Source organism: Polyodon spathula, chromosome 38, assembly GCF_017654505.1.
Source record: "Polyodon spathula isolate WHYD16114869_AA chromosome 38, ASM1765450v1, whole genome shotgun sequence".
Lineage (NCBI taxonomy): Eukaryota > Metazoa > Chordata > Actinopteri > Acipenseriformes > Polyodontidae > Polyodon > Polyodon spathula.
In genome coordinates, this window is record NC_054571.1 from 4,610,743 (window position 1) to 4,628,916 (window position 18,174).

The 18,174-nt window shown below is 40.3% G+C and overlaps 1 protein-coding gene across 3 annotated transcripts in view; it reads left to right on the forward strand.

Moving 5' to 3' along the window:
- Positions 1-18,174, forward strand: part of adgrl1a (adhesion G protein-coupled receptor L1a) — a 248,753-nt gene that overhangs the window by 99,354 nt on the left and 131,225 nt on the right. For all 3 annotated transcript variants that reach the window (XM_041235761.1, XM_041235763.1, XM_041235762.1), the window contains exon 3: positions 11,740-11,953. In XM_041235761.1, coding sequence (XP_041091695.1) covers positions 11,740-11,953 — 214 coding nt within the window. The remainder of the gene's footprint in view (positions 1-11,739; positions 11,954-18,174) is intronic.

The window sequence follows — 18,174 nt, forward strand, 5'->3', positions numbered from 1 at the left end:
TATGGATTTTTTTGTGTTGATCAGTGGCAAAAGCTCCTAATTAAATCCATTTTGATTCCATGTTGTAACACAATAAAATGTGGAAAAGTCCAAGGGGGGTGAATACTTTTGAGAGCCACTGTATATTCACTCTTCAGTGCCACATGTGTCACAAATGGAGATTAGACAAAGGGGCATTCAGAACAGAAAATAGGAGGCACTTTTTTACACAGAGAATTGTGAGGGTCTGGAACCAACTCCCCAGTAATAAGTAATAGTAATGTTGAAGCTGGCACCCTGGGATCCTTCAAGAAGCTGCTTGATGAGATTCTGGGATCATTAAGCTATTAGCAATCAAATGAGCAATATGGGCCAAAAGGCCTCCTCTCGTTTGTACACTTTCTCATGAAAGCTTGAATGCAACATGATTAAGAGAAAAACCAAACCTGAAATCAGACTAAAACAGAAAATGAACAGAAAACTAAAACAAATGATACCAAGAAAAATATTTAAACAATGTTAAGAAATAAATTGGCACACAAATGCTCACACACATGCTCACACACACACACCACAGAGGGGCAGGGAACTTCACTTCTCCAAGGAAGGTATAACGAAATGTTGTGTAACTTAGTATTAACAGAAGAGAGGGCAAGTTACCTTATATAAGAGTCAGTGTACCACTACGACTGCATTGGTGACTGGCAGGAATGACACCACATTGAATGTGTAGCAGCTGTGGCAACCAGCACTGCAGAATGTTTTAGTGTAAGCTGAAGAATGCCCTCATAGTCATGGTGCATTGTTAGTAAACTGATAATACTGAGAGTATCTGCACCTGTGTCAGTGCTGGAGGAATAGGAGATGGTGTAACTGCACAGGGGCCCACGCACTCAGAGGGCCTCGAAGGAGTCGGAAAGAGTGGAAAAAATATTTAACAGTCATAATATCCTTCACATTTAGATTTGCAGATGTTACCACCTTCATGTTTGTATCATTGTAGCTCCCGGTGCCAGTAATTCACTTTTTATACTCCCTCGATCCAACACCACTATTCTCTTTAAAAAAAATTAAGATCATTTATCAGAAATTTCCTTTAACCTGATTGGTTAATACAAAGGCTTAAATCTCTGATAAAGAACCTCCAATGTTATCTTTCAAACTGTGTTTAATCTATGTTCCAAATCAATCCACCTGAAGATACATAAATACGTCTTCATGCACTTCTACTTGGAAGTAGCCAGATGTCAAATCAGGAGTTGAGAACAGTTTTGCCTTTCCCAATGCATCTAGAGACTCTTCCACTCTTGGCAGCGGGTAGGCATCTTTATATGTGGCCTGATTCAGTTTCCTGTAGTCACGCATCCCTCTATCCTTTTTAATGACAATAACAGCTGGCGAAGCCCATGGGCTGTGGCTATCTTTCAGCCCCCCTTGCGATCCTGTATTTGTCTCTTAAACTCTGATACACCTGGGGTGGAACTCTTCTGTGTTTATGTTTATTGAGACTGGCATCCCTTGTCGGAATTCAGTGTGTTACAGTGGTAGTGTGAACAAAATCTTCATCCTCCTTTGAAAAAACCTCTTCATGCTTGGTCAGAAAAGCTCTCAATTCTCTTATCTGTTGCTGGGTCAACCCTGCAACATTCACTTGCACTGGAAATGGCATTTCCTGATTTTCTCCTCAGAGATCAGAACTTGTCCATTCTGCATCTTACGGACATGTAAGAAATGTGTTCATTCTTCAAAAGTGACCAACTCTCTAGGAACCACTTGCTTAGGCCTGTGCACTTCTGCTGCTCTCACTCTGGGAAAGAACATTACTGTTTTTTCACTAGAGTTCATCATTCTAGCCATCACTCTCTTGTTTTCGGGCTGCACAAGAACATTGGCTACCCAAAGTCCACTGGGCAAACTGGAATTGGTGGTGTACTCCACTAGGACTGGGACTCCCAAAGCTGCTGGCAATCTGCAGCGCCATTCTCCAGTCGCAGTGGCATTCTCAGCGTCTGCTAAGTAATCTGCCAACTGGCTTCCTACAGTGCATGGGCCCGGAACCATCTTAGACTGGTCTCGGCGTTCTTCCTTTGAAATACCGGCTTCTACTTGAGGCTGCTGGGTTGCATTTCTCTACAGGAGACAGTTCCTACTCACATGACCAAGTTCTAAACATGTATAACAAATGTTTCTCACCTGACTGTCTTTCAGTGGCATTCGATTGGTCTTAATTGCAGCCTCTTTGTTCTTAGTGGCAGTGAAAACAGCCTGATAAATTTCCTCTTGACACATGGCCAGCTGTTGTATTGCTTTCTGTAAGCTCTCTAACATTAATGATGAGGGCACATTTTCAGCAGTTGTGGCGTGAACCATGCCTTTACCTCAGCCACAACTGCTCCTTTTCGCGGCGTCTTGCAGTGGCATGCAAGATACCGCTTGCAAAACCGTGCAAGATGTTGGGTCCACCAAACGAACACATCCTATTCCTGCACATATTCAAGTTATGTTTACTATTGGCTTTTTGGCCAATCTGCTTTCAAGGGCAGACTGGAGACAGAACTGGCATTTCACAAGCCTCTCTTAGTGCATTGATGCCTGGGGTTTTGAACTAGATCATTTGATAGGAGGCTGTGTGGTCCAGTGGTTAAAGACCAGCGCTTATAACCATAAGGTCACTGGTTCAAATCCCACCTCTATCACTGACTGACTCAATGCATGACCCTGAGCAAGTCACTTAACCTCCTTGTGCTCCATCCTGCAGATGAGATATTAAATCAATGTCCTATTGTAAGTGACTCTGCATGTGATGCACAGTTCACAGCCTACCTCTGTAAAGCACATTGTGATGGTGGTCCACTATGAAAGGTGTATAAACAAATACATTATGATATTATTATTTCACTCAGTCCTCGATACATTCGGTTTGGTGGTAGCTGATTCCCCAATAAAAAGGGGGTGCTATAGACTGTACTCATGTAGCAATTAAAGCACCAAGAAGCAATTAATTTAATTTTGTGAACAGAAAATAGTACCATTCAATTAATTTGCAGGGTGTGATGCCTGTCACTGTCTACAACATGTTACAACACCTAGAAAACGGAGCTGTGACATGCGACCGCATTTAACATACTGTATAGGGCTGTATAGGGGCTTTGAAATGCAAATATACATGTGTAAACAACTTTAGTGACATTGAGATTTATTACCACCTATTAGAGAAGAGGTGCTGCCATAGCCCTTTAGAATTAGATTCGCGCTAAAATAAAGAGTTTGCCTTCAGTAAGAGAGATATGAGTGACAGCTATGAGTAGGCGGGACTAAGCTTGCACAAGTGTGGAGAGGTAGTGTGAGAAGGAGAATGAAAGTCAGTCGAATATATGAACAGTGAAGAACACAGTTTCTTGCGTATGAAGACTAAAAAGTGAATTGGTTGTGCAAGATTGTTTGACATTATTTTCTTTAAGGAATTAGAGAAAATAGTTATTTGTTTGTTTTGTCCAGAAGTAGTGTCGGTTTTGTTTTCTTTGATTAGACAGTTTGCAGATTAGAGCAAGAAGCCTCCTCCATCATATCACAGGACTGGAATATATCAGTGCAGACCCAAGATTGTCTCTGTGCAGAGGAAAGCTTTGTGGAATTAGGACCATTCTGGCTTGATTAGTGGCAAGAGTGAGGGGAGCGCAAGAAGTGAAACCAAGCAAAACAAGTAACTGCAAAAATGGAGACGGTTATTTTATACCAAGCGCCGTTAGAAACTGAAACAAAAATTAAAGACAAGTTACCTGTAACTTGATATCCAGTGTGAAAGACTTCACTGATGTTCAGGTTCGATTGCCTTTTTTATGCAGACACAGACACAGAAAACCCAACACATTTCCTCCAGGCAGAGATCCACTCTGCCACGCTCTGTACTCATGTCGTACATTAGGTCTCTGATCCAGTGAGTGTGTGAAGGTAGGGCAGCTGACTTCCAGTTCAATAGTATCAAGCCAGCAAGGAAAAAAAAAAAAAGGTGAATTTTCATCATTCACACACCATTTCCCCCTTCTCCGTGATTTTGAACAAATTTACAGTGACTGCTCGGTGATTTTTAGTACAACTTTTTGTGACAAAATCCCAGCCTTACTAAACAGTTATTTAAATGGGAATCACAAATCAGACAAAAAATGTTGTTCGCTTCAATCAAAAAGTCAAGGTTGGCTTATCAGAAATATTGAGAGGAATTTACCACAGAATGGTCATTCATTAAAAGAAGTCGACTGTCTCAATCCACATCTACTATGAATACTGCCGGACTGACTTCTCTGTGAATACAGCCGGACAGACTCTCTGTGAATACTGCTGAACAGACTTCTTTGTGAATACAGCCGGACAGACTCTCTGTGAATACTGACTGACAGACTTCTCTGTGAATACTGACGGACAGACTTCTCTGTGAATACTGACGGACAGACTTCTCTGTGAATAATGACTGACAGACTTCTCTGTGAATACTGCCAGACAGACTTCTCTGTGAATACTGAAGGACAGACTTCTCTGTGAAACATGGTGGGTGTCATGACTATATCACTCACATAGGTATGAAGAAACACCAGCAATACGCACAATCTGACACTTGTCACTGCTGTATATTTATGCAAATGGGTTTTGAGGTTTAACTCACTTTAAATAATTAATTAATTATTGGATAATACACTGCATTTTGTGTTTTGATAGTTGCAGAGAGGTAAAAATGTAAATAAAAAATTATGTTAAATCTTTCTTGAGGTGGTCTTATCGTTATAGTTTTGAGGTTGAATATTTCAGTCCAGGTTTGATAGCACTTACTCTTCATTTCTAGTATTTAAATCCAGAATCAGTGTTGAAGTATTCTTATTGGGGTTGTTGATTTCTAAATGTTTATAATGACCAAAATTATAGCTTGAACAGCAACAGGGCATTGGTTTGCTAGACCCTAAGAACCCTTTCATTTCTAGGGCTAGCAGCCCGTGGCCTTAAATAATCTGCTACTATATGCTACTATATTTCCGCTACTATGCTACTATTTTCTACTTTCATAAGTTGGCGTCTCTGATAGTGATAGCAAATAAAAGTGAAGAGGGCAGCCCTGCTGAGTGCCACGATGTAGAGGGAAGTAGAACTGGAGCTGTTTCTACGAACTGAAGCTAATGGAGATGTATATAGCAGTTTGACCCAGGCAATGAAGTTGGGGCCAAATCCAAACCTCTGAAGAGTAGTAAACAGATAGTCCCATTCAACACGGTCAAATACTTTCTCAGTGTCGAGAGAAATAACCACCTCTGGGAGAGGGAGAGGTTGACTGTGTATAAATGATATTGAAAAGGCATCTGAGGTTAGGAAGGAAATGCCTCTACTGTATAAAACCAGTTTGGTCAATGGAAATTATAGAGGGAAGTACATCTTCATGATGATGTGCTAATACTTTGGCAAGAGTTTTTACATCCACATTTAGGAGGGAAATTGGGCGATAAGCTCCACATTCCAAGGGATCTTTATTCTTTTTTTTTTTTAAATCAAAGATATTGAGGCCTGACAAAGTGTTGTAGGAACGAGATATGAATGATTCAGAGAACATTGAGCTAGTATAGGGGAGAGTTGAGCAGAAAATGTCTTCTAGAATTCGATGGGAAACCCATCCGGCCCAGGAGGCTTGTCACTTTGTAACAAGCTGATTGCTCTGAATATCTCAAGAGAAGATTTGGAAGGTGGTGAAGGCTTAGGAGAGGAGCAGTCCAAAGCAGGGTTTAAAATGCAATTAAAGTCTCCACCTAAGATAAGATGATTAGAGTCAAGATCTGGCAATGAAGACAGGTTAGAAATAAACTGGTTATACCGTGTAACAATTTTTTTTTTTTTTTTTGGTTTCTGGGTAGTAAGTGTTATTTCCTAATTGCTTATGCCTCAAAAGTATAGAAAATGGCTATTATTCCCCACAAACTTTGCTTTTGTGACCAGGACAGTGATATTTTGAAATTTACCTATTTTCCAGAACATTCCAGATAGATTCAGTGCTGAGTAAACTTGGAGTAACTTCTAGAACTTTCTAGAACTTTCCAGTAATATAAATAGTAGTATAAATACAGGGGCCTTAAGCCCACCAGTTCAGTTTAGTTCCAGCTGCCTAAGTGGATACATATCTGCATTTTTCTGAGATGGCATCAACAGGCTGCAATGGTGGCATTCCTGATGGGTCTCCAAGGCGGTTTTACCAAGTTTCCCTGCTATCTTTGCCTATAAGAACATAAGAACATAAGAACATAAGAAAGTTTACAAACGAGAGGAGGCCATTCGGCCCATCTTGCTCGTTTGGTTGTTAGTAGCTTATTGATCCCAAAATCTCATCAAGCAGCTTCTTGAAGGATCCCAGGGTGTCAGCTTCAACAACATTACTGGGGAGTTGATTCCAGACCCTCACAATTCTCTGTGTAAAAAAGTGTCTCCTATTTTCTGTTCTGAATGCCCCTTTTTCTAAACTCCATTTGTGACCCCTGGTCCTTGTTTCTTTTTTCAGGCTGAAAAAGTCCCTTGCGTCGACACTGTCAATACCTTTTAGAATTTTGAATGCTTGAATTAGGTCGCCACGTAGTCTTCTTTGTTCAAGACTGAACAGATTCAATTCTTTTAGCCTGTCTGCATATGACATGCCTTTTAAGCCCGGAATAATTCTGGTCGCTCTTCTTTGCACTCTTTCTAGAGCAGCAATATCTTTTTTATAGCGAGGTGACCAGAACTGCACACAATATTCAAGATGAGGTCTTACAAGTGCATTGTACAGTTTTAACATTACTTCCCTTGATTTAAATTCAACACTTTTCACAATGTATCCGAGTATCTTGTTAGCCTTTTTTATAGCTTCCCCACATTGCCTAGATGAAGACATTTCTGAGTCAACAAAAACTCCTAGGTCTTTTTCATAGATTCCTTCTCCAATTTCAATATCTCCCATATGATATTTATAATGTACATTTTTATTTCCTGCGTGCAGTACCTTACACTTTTCTCTATTAAATGTCATTTGCCATGTATCTGCCCAGTTCTGAATCTTGTCTAGATCATTTTGAATGACCTTTGCTGCTGCAACAGTGTTTGCCACTCCTCCTACTTTTGTGTCGTCTGCAAATTTAACAAGTTTGCTTACTATACCAGAATCTAAATCATTAATGTAGATTAGGAATAGCAGAGGACCTAATACTGATCCCTGTGGTACACCGCTGGTTACCACACTCCATTCTGAGGTTTTTCCTCTAATCAGTACTTTCTGTTTTCTACATGTTAACCACTCCCTAATCCATGTACATGTGTTTCCTTGAATCCCAACTGCGTTCAGTTTGAGAATTAATCTTTTGTGCGGGACTTTGTCAAAAGCTTTCTGGAAATCTAAATAAACCATGTCATATGGGACAGCAGGGACACCAAGGCGCACTACCACAGGCGGGACTGGCCACAGCAGACCGAGTTCTCTGTGGGGAGGAACAACGTCAAGTGGGAGCCACTGGTGGACCCCCGGAAGGTGCTGATGCCACCACTGCACATCAAATTGGGCCTTATGAAACAATTTGTCAGAGCTCTAGATAAGGAGTCGGCAGCCTTCAAGTACCTTCAAGACTTCTTCCCTAAGCTGTCTGGGGCAAAGGTCAAAGCCGGTGTCTTCGTCGGACCACAGATAAAGAAGATCCTGGAGTGCAATGAATTCCCCAAGAAGCTCACTAGTAAGGAGAAAGCGGCTTGGAATAGCTTTGTCGCAGTGGTTCATGGCTTCCTGGGCAATCACAAGGCCAAAAACTATGTGGAGCTGGTTGAGACTCTGGTGAAGAACTACGGCACAATGGGCTGTAGGATGTCCCTCAGAGTCCATATCCTTGATGCTCATCTTGATAAATTCAAGGAGAACATGGGAGCGTACTCTGAGGAGCAAGGCGAGCGCTTCCACCAGGATATACTGGACTTTGAACGCAGCTACCAAGGACAGTATAACAAGAACATGATGGGAGACTACATTTGGGGGCTGATTCGTGAAAGTGATTTACAGTATAATCGTAAATCTCGAAAAACTACTCACTTCTAAATCTTTTGTAGTCATTTTTGTATTACTTTAGTATAAATACATGTTAATTTGGATTCATATGTTGTTTTTTTCTGACTTTAGGTGAACGAAAAGACCGTTTTCTCATTGGAAATAGGTAAATTTCAAAATATCACTGTCCTGGTCACAAAAGCAAAGTTTGTGGGGAATAATAGCCATTTTCTATACTTTTGAGGCATAAGCAATTAGGAAATAACACTTACTACCCAGGAACAAAAATTGTGTTACATAGTGTTATCATCAAAATTAGGAGCAGAAGCATTGGCCAAAATTAAGGTAGTATTAAATAGTTAAAGATATTACATTATCTGCCACAAAAGGTGTAGATTTAGATAGCTGCCCCCCTGTCGGATACGAAACTGGTCAGAGTTACTGAGGCGAGTCTCCTGAAGGAAAGCAATGCCAACCCTTAGCTGTTGGAGATGTGATAGGATTGTATTATCCTTAACTGAGTGATTTCAACCCTTAACGTTCCAACTAATAAAATTATAAGGACATCCACCTCTGCTGACAACCTACTGGTATTCACCATAGTGAAACAGATACTTTAAATAATATCCCATGTACAGAGACCAGAGCTGAGTCTCAACCCCCGACAGATAGAAAAGATGTGACTCCAAAAAAATATAAGATAAAGGTAAAAAGAGAAAGAAAGAAACAAACAAAAAGAAAAATGTCACAACACCCTCCCCCCAGCCTCCCTTATCACCCTCCCAATCAGGGTGAAAGCTTTCTAACTTGTGTACAAAACTCACACACTGGCTGTCTGCCATCTCCTCATGTATAGAGCATCCTAACATACAACTGTGTGAGAACACCAACACCCCCAACGGATACATTGAGGCAAACAATAAGGCATCGCTACCACCACCAGGCCAAGGGAAAGACAAGGGTTTTTGCTCAAAGTCGGAGTTAACCCTTTGTGGTCTATTTATTCAGTGCTTGTCAGGCACGTCAGTTCCAATTTATTTTCACACGCACTGTTTATTTTACATATGCTGCTTAATTTTTTTTCAGCGTAAAACAGGTTTAAAATGCATTGAATCACAAAAGGACACTCAGCACTGTATCTCCAGCCAAGCCCCACCCCTTGTTCGCTGTATTTTTCACATACCTCTTTATAGACGTGCATACTGATAAATCCTCTCCTGATCACTTGTTTTATCACCAAACTCCTCAATAATGCGATCCAAGTCATTATTTTATTGCTATAACATCTCAAAAAGCTCTGCAAATGTCTGTGATATTCTTTGAACACTGGATGCAGAAGCAGCTATCTCCTTTGTTATGTCCGTGTTGTCTCTGTATTGCATGGGCCTATGAGATACGCCCTTTTCTCGGTTTCATTCGTCTCCTATCAGTCTCACTCGGCCATTGAAAGGTTTTCTTGGCTTTTTCCGGAGAACTGGAAAGGGAACATTGTAATGTCATACAATAGGACATAGGATCGCAAAGGGGTAAAGAACAAAAAGAAAAGCAATTGTTAACCAGTAAAGCAAACTTATCTGCCTCAATCATTATGACTGCATCTTACTGGGTCTCAAAGATCTGCTGGACGCCTGAAGCCTGGCAGGGTGTAACAGACCATGTTGTGTCTTTACATTGCCATAAACAGCCCGACGTCTTGATACTTCCACACTGAAGTCAGGGAATATGTAGACTCGTTTCCCCTGGAAAGTAAGAGGCCCCTTCTATCTGGCAAGATGTAGTATCTGCTCCTTGGTTTTGTAGTGATGATACCTTACGACCATGGGCCGCGGTCTTTCTCTGGGTCAAGGTCTAGGAGCAAGGGAGCGGTGTGCTCTGTCGATCACGGGGGGTCAGTCGAACTTTTCTTTTCTAAGAACTTTGAGTGAGAAAAAACACTGAGATGAAGGCTGTGAGTTTTGGTGCCTCAGCCCCGTCTGCAATTCCAATTATACAGAAGTTCTGTCTCCGACTTCTGCATTCTAAGTCGTCAACTTTGTATTTCAGTGTATTGTTTTCAGCAGATAAATTTGTACATAGAGCGCAGAGACCCTGGCATTCTATATCGTTTATAGACTTTTCCATCCCCTGAAGACGATTGTTGTATGTCGCAAGTGTAGCTTGCAGATTGCACATTGATGGTCGAGTTTCGGTTCTGAATGGAGTGAATCTTCATGACTGCTGATATGAGCGAGGCCATGCTCTGGCCTTTGCCATTTTGTGCAGCTGTTGCAGCGTTTTCTCCAGACTGGGTTGATTCGAGCTGTGAAGAGTCTGTCTGTTGCAGTCGTTTATTTTTTGGCTTGGACGTAACGATGTACTTTCGGAAACAGTATAAAGCAAATTTTACGTTTACAAAGAAATAAAAATGGCAGTTTAGGCGAGTTAAATGAGTGGATGTGCAGGAGCTCCTCAAAGGACTACTTGGCCGGCATGCTCAACACTGCCCCTTATTTTCTAACTTATCACACATAAAGCACTGCTTCAAAAAATGAAAAACTATAATAAAATAAACATTTCAAAAGAAACTAGTGTGTAAACAGGTATACAGTATGTACATACAAAACTGTAAAAAATTTTTTTTACGAAAGTACATGTTTTCTCTTGCATATGTCAGTCGGTGCAGCACTGAATCTAGGTTGAGCTGCTGAAGCCAGTTTTCTGATTGAAATGTTTCTGCTGAAGCACTGTGGCTTCAAGATGAAATCTCTCCTACTGATATTTTCCCTGCTGCATTCCTTGTACAAAACAAAGGCATTGATGGCTGCCAGGTCCAATAGAGATAACAACAGGCTATATATATATATATATATATATATATATATATATATATAGTAGGTTATATTACAAATAAAAACACGTATTGTAAAATGCAGTCAATATGACTGCTTTGGCGGTTCTAGGTGGGCAGGATTATAACTTCCTTATTTTTGCAATCCTGCCTTTGAAATGCTGTCAGGGCATTTAATACATGTATTAAGGAAATGCCATAAACGGACAACCACATATCTTTCAGACACGCAGGGTAATTTAAACGTGAAACCCTCACACCATCAAAATGACTGCCGTGGTGGTTCTAGTGTTAAATAAACTCAACATTGTTATTCTTTTAAAATTCAATACATTTAATAATAATATGACAAAATTATGACAAACATCGAAATTTCAGCAATACTGAGAACGTTATTATTTTACATATTGCAGAATGCGGACGTTTAGCCAATTCAATAGGAATTTGATATTATCTTGAAGTACCAACATTCTAACACAAGGAGGTGGTGGTACGCATGGTCCAGAGTGTGTGTGTGAGTCTATGAACATTCTCACGCAAACTTCTGTGTCTATAAATCACATACCATCTGTTTGTATGCATGGTTTAGAAGTGAATACTTGCGCATGCACGAATATATAACTATAGGCCCTGGATTCTTTAGGAACCAGCTTGACAAAGTTCTAAGTTCACTCAGCTACTAAGAACTGGGTGTGCTTAGATGGGCCGAATGACCTTCTCTAGTTTGTATCTGCTTATGGTGTTCCTGACGCAGAGAGTCAATGTTTTCCAAACCATTTTACCTGTCCTTGTTTAAAATGGAGTCTCTTAAGCATCAACCATGTCCATCTGCATGTCTGTGCCATTCTATAAGATGAACATGACACACGTTAATGCCTCTCTCTCTCTCTGTTTCTCTCAGCTCTGAGCCGATCCGCTCTGCCTTTCGGTCTGATGCGACGGGAGCTGACCTGTGAGGGTTATCCCATTGAGCTGCGCTGCCCAGGAAGTGATGTCATTATGATCGAGAACGCCAACTATGGCCGCACCGACGACAAGATCTGCGACGCGGATCCCTTCCAGATGGAGAATGTGCAGTGTTACCTGCCTGACGCATTCAAGATCATGTCTCAGAGGTAAGAGAGACTGTTCTTATACTAAAGCTAGGCGTTGGTTAGAAATAGCCATGTCTGCTGTAAGTGGCTACTCATTTAACAAATGGGTACAAAGTGCATAGCAGAAGGGCCACTAGAATCAGCACGTTCATGCATTTTAAACTGAAATTTATACTTATGTAGAGTATAAAATCCATATTCTGCATGTGATCGGCCACATTTTCCAGGTGGTACATTCCAGTAGTATGTATAATACAAGTATGTAGTATACTGGTAGAAAGCATGAGAGGTTCATTGAGTTTCTTTTGGTTAAACTGGATTTCTGTCCATAAATTATGTGCTAAAGACTGATTCTCAGCATTAAGCAAATGATCAAAGTTTCATGTAAACAGGTTTAAAGGAATGGCTTCCATATCATGCAAAATATTTTGTGTTCCACACTCATATTCAGCTTATAGCAATATGCAGAACTAAGCAAGTGTAAACATACTGAGTGTAACGTACAGGAGGCAGTGTGATCCATTGGTTAAAGTCGAGGGCTTGTAACCAGAAGGTCCTGGTTCAAATCCCACCTCTACCACTGTGTGACCCTGAGCAAGTCACTTAACCTCCTTGTGCTCCATCCTGCAGATGAGATCTTAAATCTATATCTATTGTAAGTGACTCTGTGTATAATTCACAGTTCACTGCCTACCTCTGTGACGGTGGTCCACTATGAAAGGCTCTATATAAAGATGTTTATTATTATGTCTGTATTTATGTTGCACTTGCTCATTGCATGGGACCAGTTTAATGGTGGTAGCTGTATGACAACTTTTAAAATGAGGATGTGAAGACTGAAACAGAAAACAATAAACAAAGTGAATCTAAAAAAGAATATATTTGTAAGTGTAAAATGCTGGTATTTCATATTTGTACCAGGTTCTTTTTTAAACAGCTCACTCTCTTCAGAAACCTAGAATATTTATAAATTCCAATGTAAATTCTCTTTTTGAAAAAGCTGAGAGCTTCTCTTTCTTCTAATCCAGCCAGTTGAAGTATGATAGCGGCTACAATCAATATGTTGTCTGTCTCGAACTAGTGGAGAACTGAACAGTAACAGAAGTACACCCAGTAGTTCAATATACCGCAATATGTGTGAGTGTGTGTGTGTGTATATAATCAATTGCTTCAAACACTTATCTTAAAATGCCTAAATCAGTGGAGGGCTTGCTTGTTGTTGGATTGTATTCCACCCAATAAAATATAGTGCCTATAGGAAGTATTCACCTACCCCCCCCCCCCCCCCCCCCCCCCCCGTTTCCATTTTTTTTTTTAATTTGATTTACACAACCTACTCAACACTTTCAATGTGTGAAAAAATGGGAGGGGGGAGGGGGGGTTGGGGAATGAATTAAAAATAAAAACCTGAAAAGTCTTCATTGGCTAAATATTCACCCTCTTTGCTATGGCAAACCTAAATAAGCTCAACACAATAAGTTAAATGGACTCCATCTGTGTGCAAATAAAGTGATTTTCATGATTTCAGATTAAATACACCTGTCTGTGTAAGGTCCCATGGTTGAGTAGTGCGTTCAAAGCAAAGATACTACCATGAAGACCAAGGAGCATTCAAAACAACTCTGGGATAAAGTTGTGGAAAGGCACAGATCAGGGGAGGAGTATAAAAAGATTTCAGAGGCATTGAATATCCTTTGGAGCACAGTCAAGTCGATCATTAAGATGTGGAAGGTATACGACACCACCTAGAATCTGCTTAGAGCAGGCCGTCCTCCCAAACTGAGCAGCCGGGTAAGAAGGGCATTTGTCAGAGAAGCCACCAAGAGGCCAATGACAACTCTGAAAGACCTACAGCGTTCCATGGCTGAGATGGGAGAAACTGCCCATGTGTCAAATCTGGCCTGTATGGAAGAGTGGCAAGAAGGAAGTCATTTCTAAAAAATGCCCATGTAAAATCCCACTTGGAATTTGCGAAAAGGCATGTTGGAGACTCTGAAAAGATGTGGTCCGATGAAACAAAAATTGAACTATTTGGCCTAAATGCAAAGCGTTATGTTTGGCGCAAACCCAACACAGCACATCACCCCGGTAACACCATCCCTACTGTGAAGCATGGTGGTGACAGCATCATGCTATGGGGATGCTTTTCATCAGAGCTGGGAATGTATGGAGCTAAATACAGGTAAATCATTGAGGAAAACCTGCTTCAGTCTGCAAAAGACCTAAGGCTGGGATGGAGATTCACCTTTCAGCAGGACATTGACCCCAGGCACATAGCCAAAGAGACACTGGAGTGGCTACAAAACAAGAAATTGAATGTCCTGGAGTGGCTCAGTCAAAACCCGGACTTGAATCCGATTGAGAATCTGTGGCAAGACTTGAAGATTGCTGTCTACCGACGATCTCCATCCAGCTTGACAGAGCTTGAACAATTTTGCCAAGAAGAATGGTTGAAACCTGGTAGAGACTTATCCCAAAAGACTCATAGCTGTAATTGCTGCCAAAGGTGGTTCTACCAAGTATTGACTCAGGGGTGAATTCTTATCTAACCAAGACATTTCAGTTTTTTTTTTCTTTTTCATTAACTGTTGTTTCACAATAAAAATTATCTTGCCTTTTCAAAGTGTTAAGTAGGTTGTGCAAATCAAAGGGAAAAAAAATCTCATTTAAATGCATCAAGATTTCAGGTTGTAGCACAACAAACTGTGAAAACGTCCAAGGGGGGTGAATACTTCCTGTAGGAACTGTATATTTATATATGTACTCGTTTTAAAGTAGCTAATAACAAAAAAAAAACAAGAATCGACATCCATTCACTATGTGCATGTAGGTCTCTGTGTGCCATTTTGAAATAAACACGCCACAGCAAACATGGGGTTTCATCAAACACACGGGAAGCTGTTCGCATCCATTGTTTCCAGGAAGTCTTGCATAACACTCCTGAGAAAGTGAAACAGTAAGATACTTCCTGAGCGTAAGGCATGGAAAGTGAGCTGTCTTTAACCTTGTGCAGTGCCAGATTAACAGATTGTTTCATAGCACTAATCTAGGGTTTCCAATGTACCTCTAGGGAAAGTGCTGATCTGGGAATGTGAAACAAGATGTTAATATTTTTATGAAAATCCATGTTTGCTATAAATTGTGTTTCTTTCAAAACTGTATAATTGAGACATTTATTGAACACAAGAGCTCATACATAAGATATATGCACTTTTTTGGACAGTGACAACCATATTAATGGATACATTTTATATGTATATACATTTTAGACATTTGGAACAGTAGGGTGTAGGTCATGGTGATATTTTTATTAAAAAAAACTGTATTTGACGCACATTATTCATGTAGGTTGTAAAATACATATGGCTGAACTGGTACACTGTTATAGAGATGTACTGAATAAACAAAACTGCCACTTATTTCAATACATAAAATGTGTTTGCCTAGTGATGTGTTACTGGGAAGAATCAAGACAAACAGAAGACAGATGGAAGAGCAAGGGTTTAGTGAACAATCTGATGAATTCTGAGGCTGTTTGTCTCTTAATATCTCCAGAGTTTGAGCAATGGTGTACAGCACAGTTTGCATTGTTAACCAGGCCTGACACTTTCTGGGACCAAATTTATCAACAGTGATTGCAGCTAACAAAACCGTTCCATAACTCTTACGGGTTGTGCTCTTCCATTCGTTACAGAAGTCTCAAATTTCCAGTTTTTAACTGTTTTTTAACTTAATGTTAAAGTAAACTTGTTTTTGTATTTTAAAACATGACAGATGGTACTACACTTGGTTAAAGAAATCTCTGTTTGCAAGCCATGCTTTCCATTAGTGTTGCATTTCCTTAGTCTTTCACCTGAAGGGTGAAATTGTTCCCACCCCTTCACTGGCTTCTTTCCTGTTATTAACTAACCAGCTGTTTCCCCTATGCTGGGGTGAAATGACCCAGGAAGTGCAATCAGATAACCTGAAAATTAGGCATAGAAACTGAGTTTCCTTTAACCTAAAATAGTGCCAGATATAGTGTTTTAAAATGAAAATACCTGTGTGCTATAACATGTGTTATTTTCAAAACTGCATATTTGAGACCTTTGTAGTTAATGTAAGTGCAACATGGCCAAGATCCCTGGAATTATATTGTTGACTATGATTACTTTAAATAATATTAAGAGATATATTGTATCACAAGTGAAATGTATTTGCCAGTCATTGGCTCATAAAGGACAAGGGCAAAGAAATAACAGTCTGTTTGGCTGAGAAGAAAAGATAGTTCTCAGGAGACATTTCAAATAGTTATGTTGAGATCACCACCTTCTCACATTCCTGACATTTTGTCAGTTTTAAGCATTATATAACGGTTTGTTATGTTGAGATGACAAGATAAACCAGGTTTAGAAGAAACAGCTGAAAATGCTTTGGAGATAGACTTAGAGGAGATGGTAGGAGATACAGAGAGTGGCGAGGGTATAGAATGGGCTGCCTAGTTATGCTGTTGAGGTAGAATCACTGGAATCACTTTGAGAACAAGCAGCTACTAGGACCCAGGCCAGCATAGATGAGCCTCTTGTTTGTACATTTTCCTATAATAAATGCACTGTCCTCAGTGACGCACAGTACATTTCAGATCCTGTTATCTTGTGCTGAAACAATATAGAACATCACAAAGAGTTCATTAACATTAAGATTCGCTGAGCCGAATGCTTGATTCGGTTGAAGTCAAACTCACTTTCTTATTAAAAAACAGGACCTTAAAACAAGACCAAAGCAAGAGCAAAGCATCATAGCTACAGTGTAACTAGACTGATCTCAGATCCACTTGGAAACTGTGATCTCATCGTACACTGCACCCGTCCTCTGGAGTTCAAAGGCCAGCCTTGCAGGTGCATGTGACCAAGCTTCTGGACGGCAGGCTCTGCTGTAGCGCTGAGGAACAACAGACTTTGTCAGTTCTGCCTCGCTAACCCAAGGGAGCTCCAGAGCCAATGCAATGCTCCCTCCGCAATTACCAACGAAGACCGGAGACTTTGCAAAGAACCTGCACTCCCCTGACTGTAAGACTCACCCTGCACACCACGTGGTCATGCTTTTACCAGGTCACCCACTTGGACACCCCTTGCTTAGTTATTCGAATGCAGTGCATGAGGCGTGAGGTGATGGTACAGTGGGAGAGGCATGTTCCTACCCCCGCACTACAGATTACAGCATGCCGACTGTCCTGACAGTGCCGCAGGAAGCAAAGGGGAATCTTCTGAAAACTCATCCAGCAGCACCTCATTACTGCTGCCACCAAGTGGCAGAAGAAAATGAAAAAGTTCATTAAAATAACATTAGGGGCTGCTATCGACTTCAAGTAAGTGCTTTTGAAAGACAAAATCCTAAAGGATTTTATTGATTTTTAAAAAAGAAACACATTTTCATTGAATGTTATTTATTTTTGGTTTCTGCCCAGGTGATGTTACAGTGTGAAGTGACATGTGTGGGTATCAGGATAATATCTTTGTTATCAGTGTCGCCTATGTTCCTAATGTACGGTATAATTTCAGGACGTGCCAGACTGTATTTGTAGTGTAACATTAGCTTACAGTCATGTAATAATGATGAATGATGAATGGGAAGAAATTATAATAGGTTGGATAATATTGGGTGAAGGCGTTTGCTAAATAAATACATAAATAATAATAATAATAATAATAATAGTAATAATTAATATATTTATGCTTGTCTATTGTTTTTATTTGCATTTCATCTTGTATTATTAATAGCACATGTGGCTAAACTGTTGCTGCGCGTGGGGATCCTCCACCTACAATTACAAGTCAGATAAAAACGCATTTTTTTAAAAAGCCAGAGCTTTATGCTCAAGCCACAACATTCAGTGTTAATGAAAATGTATGATTGGTTGCTGTCGGATTACCCTTTATAAAAGCAATGTGTCGTAGTATAAATGACACATCGCACCAACTTAAATTGTGCTTGCAATTGTGACGGAAGACTTTGCGTCACTGCATTCGTAACTTGCAGATCCCACTGTAATATGCAAATATCTGATATTAAAGTCAAGGCTGGGAATGCCATCGCTTCCCTTTGTACATCTATATGGCGTGTGAGCACCACAAACACTACTACAGGCTTGGCATTGATTATACGTGGTGTACATGAGTGGGTCATGGAGTACCTGTATATACATGTCTGATGTACTCATACCGTATTCCTTCATTATTTGAAGCTCTCTCTCTCTACTGATT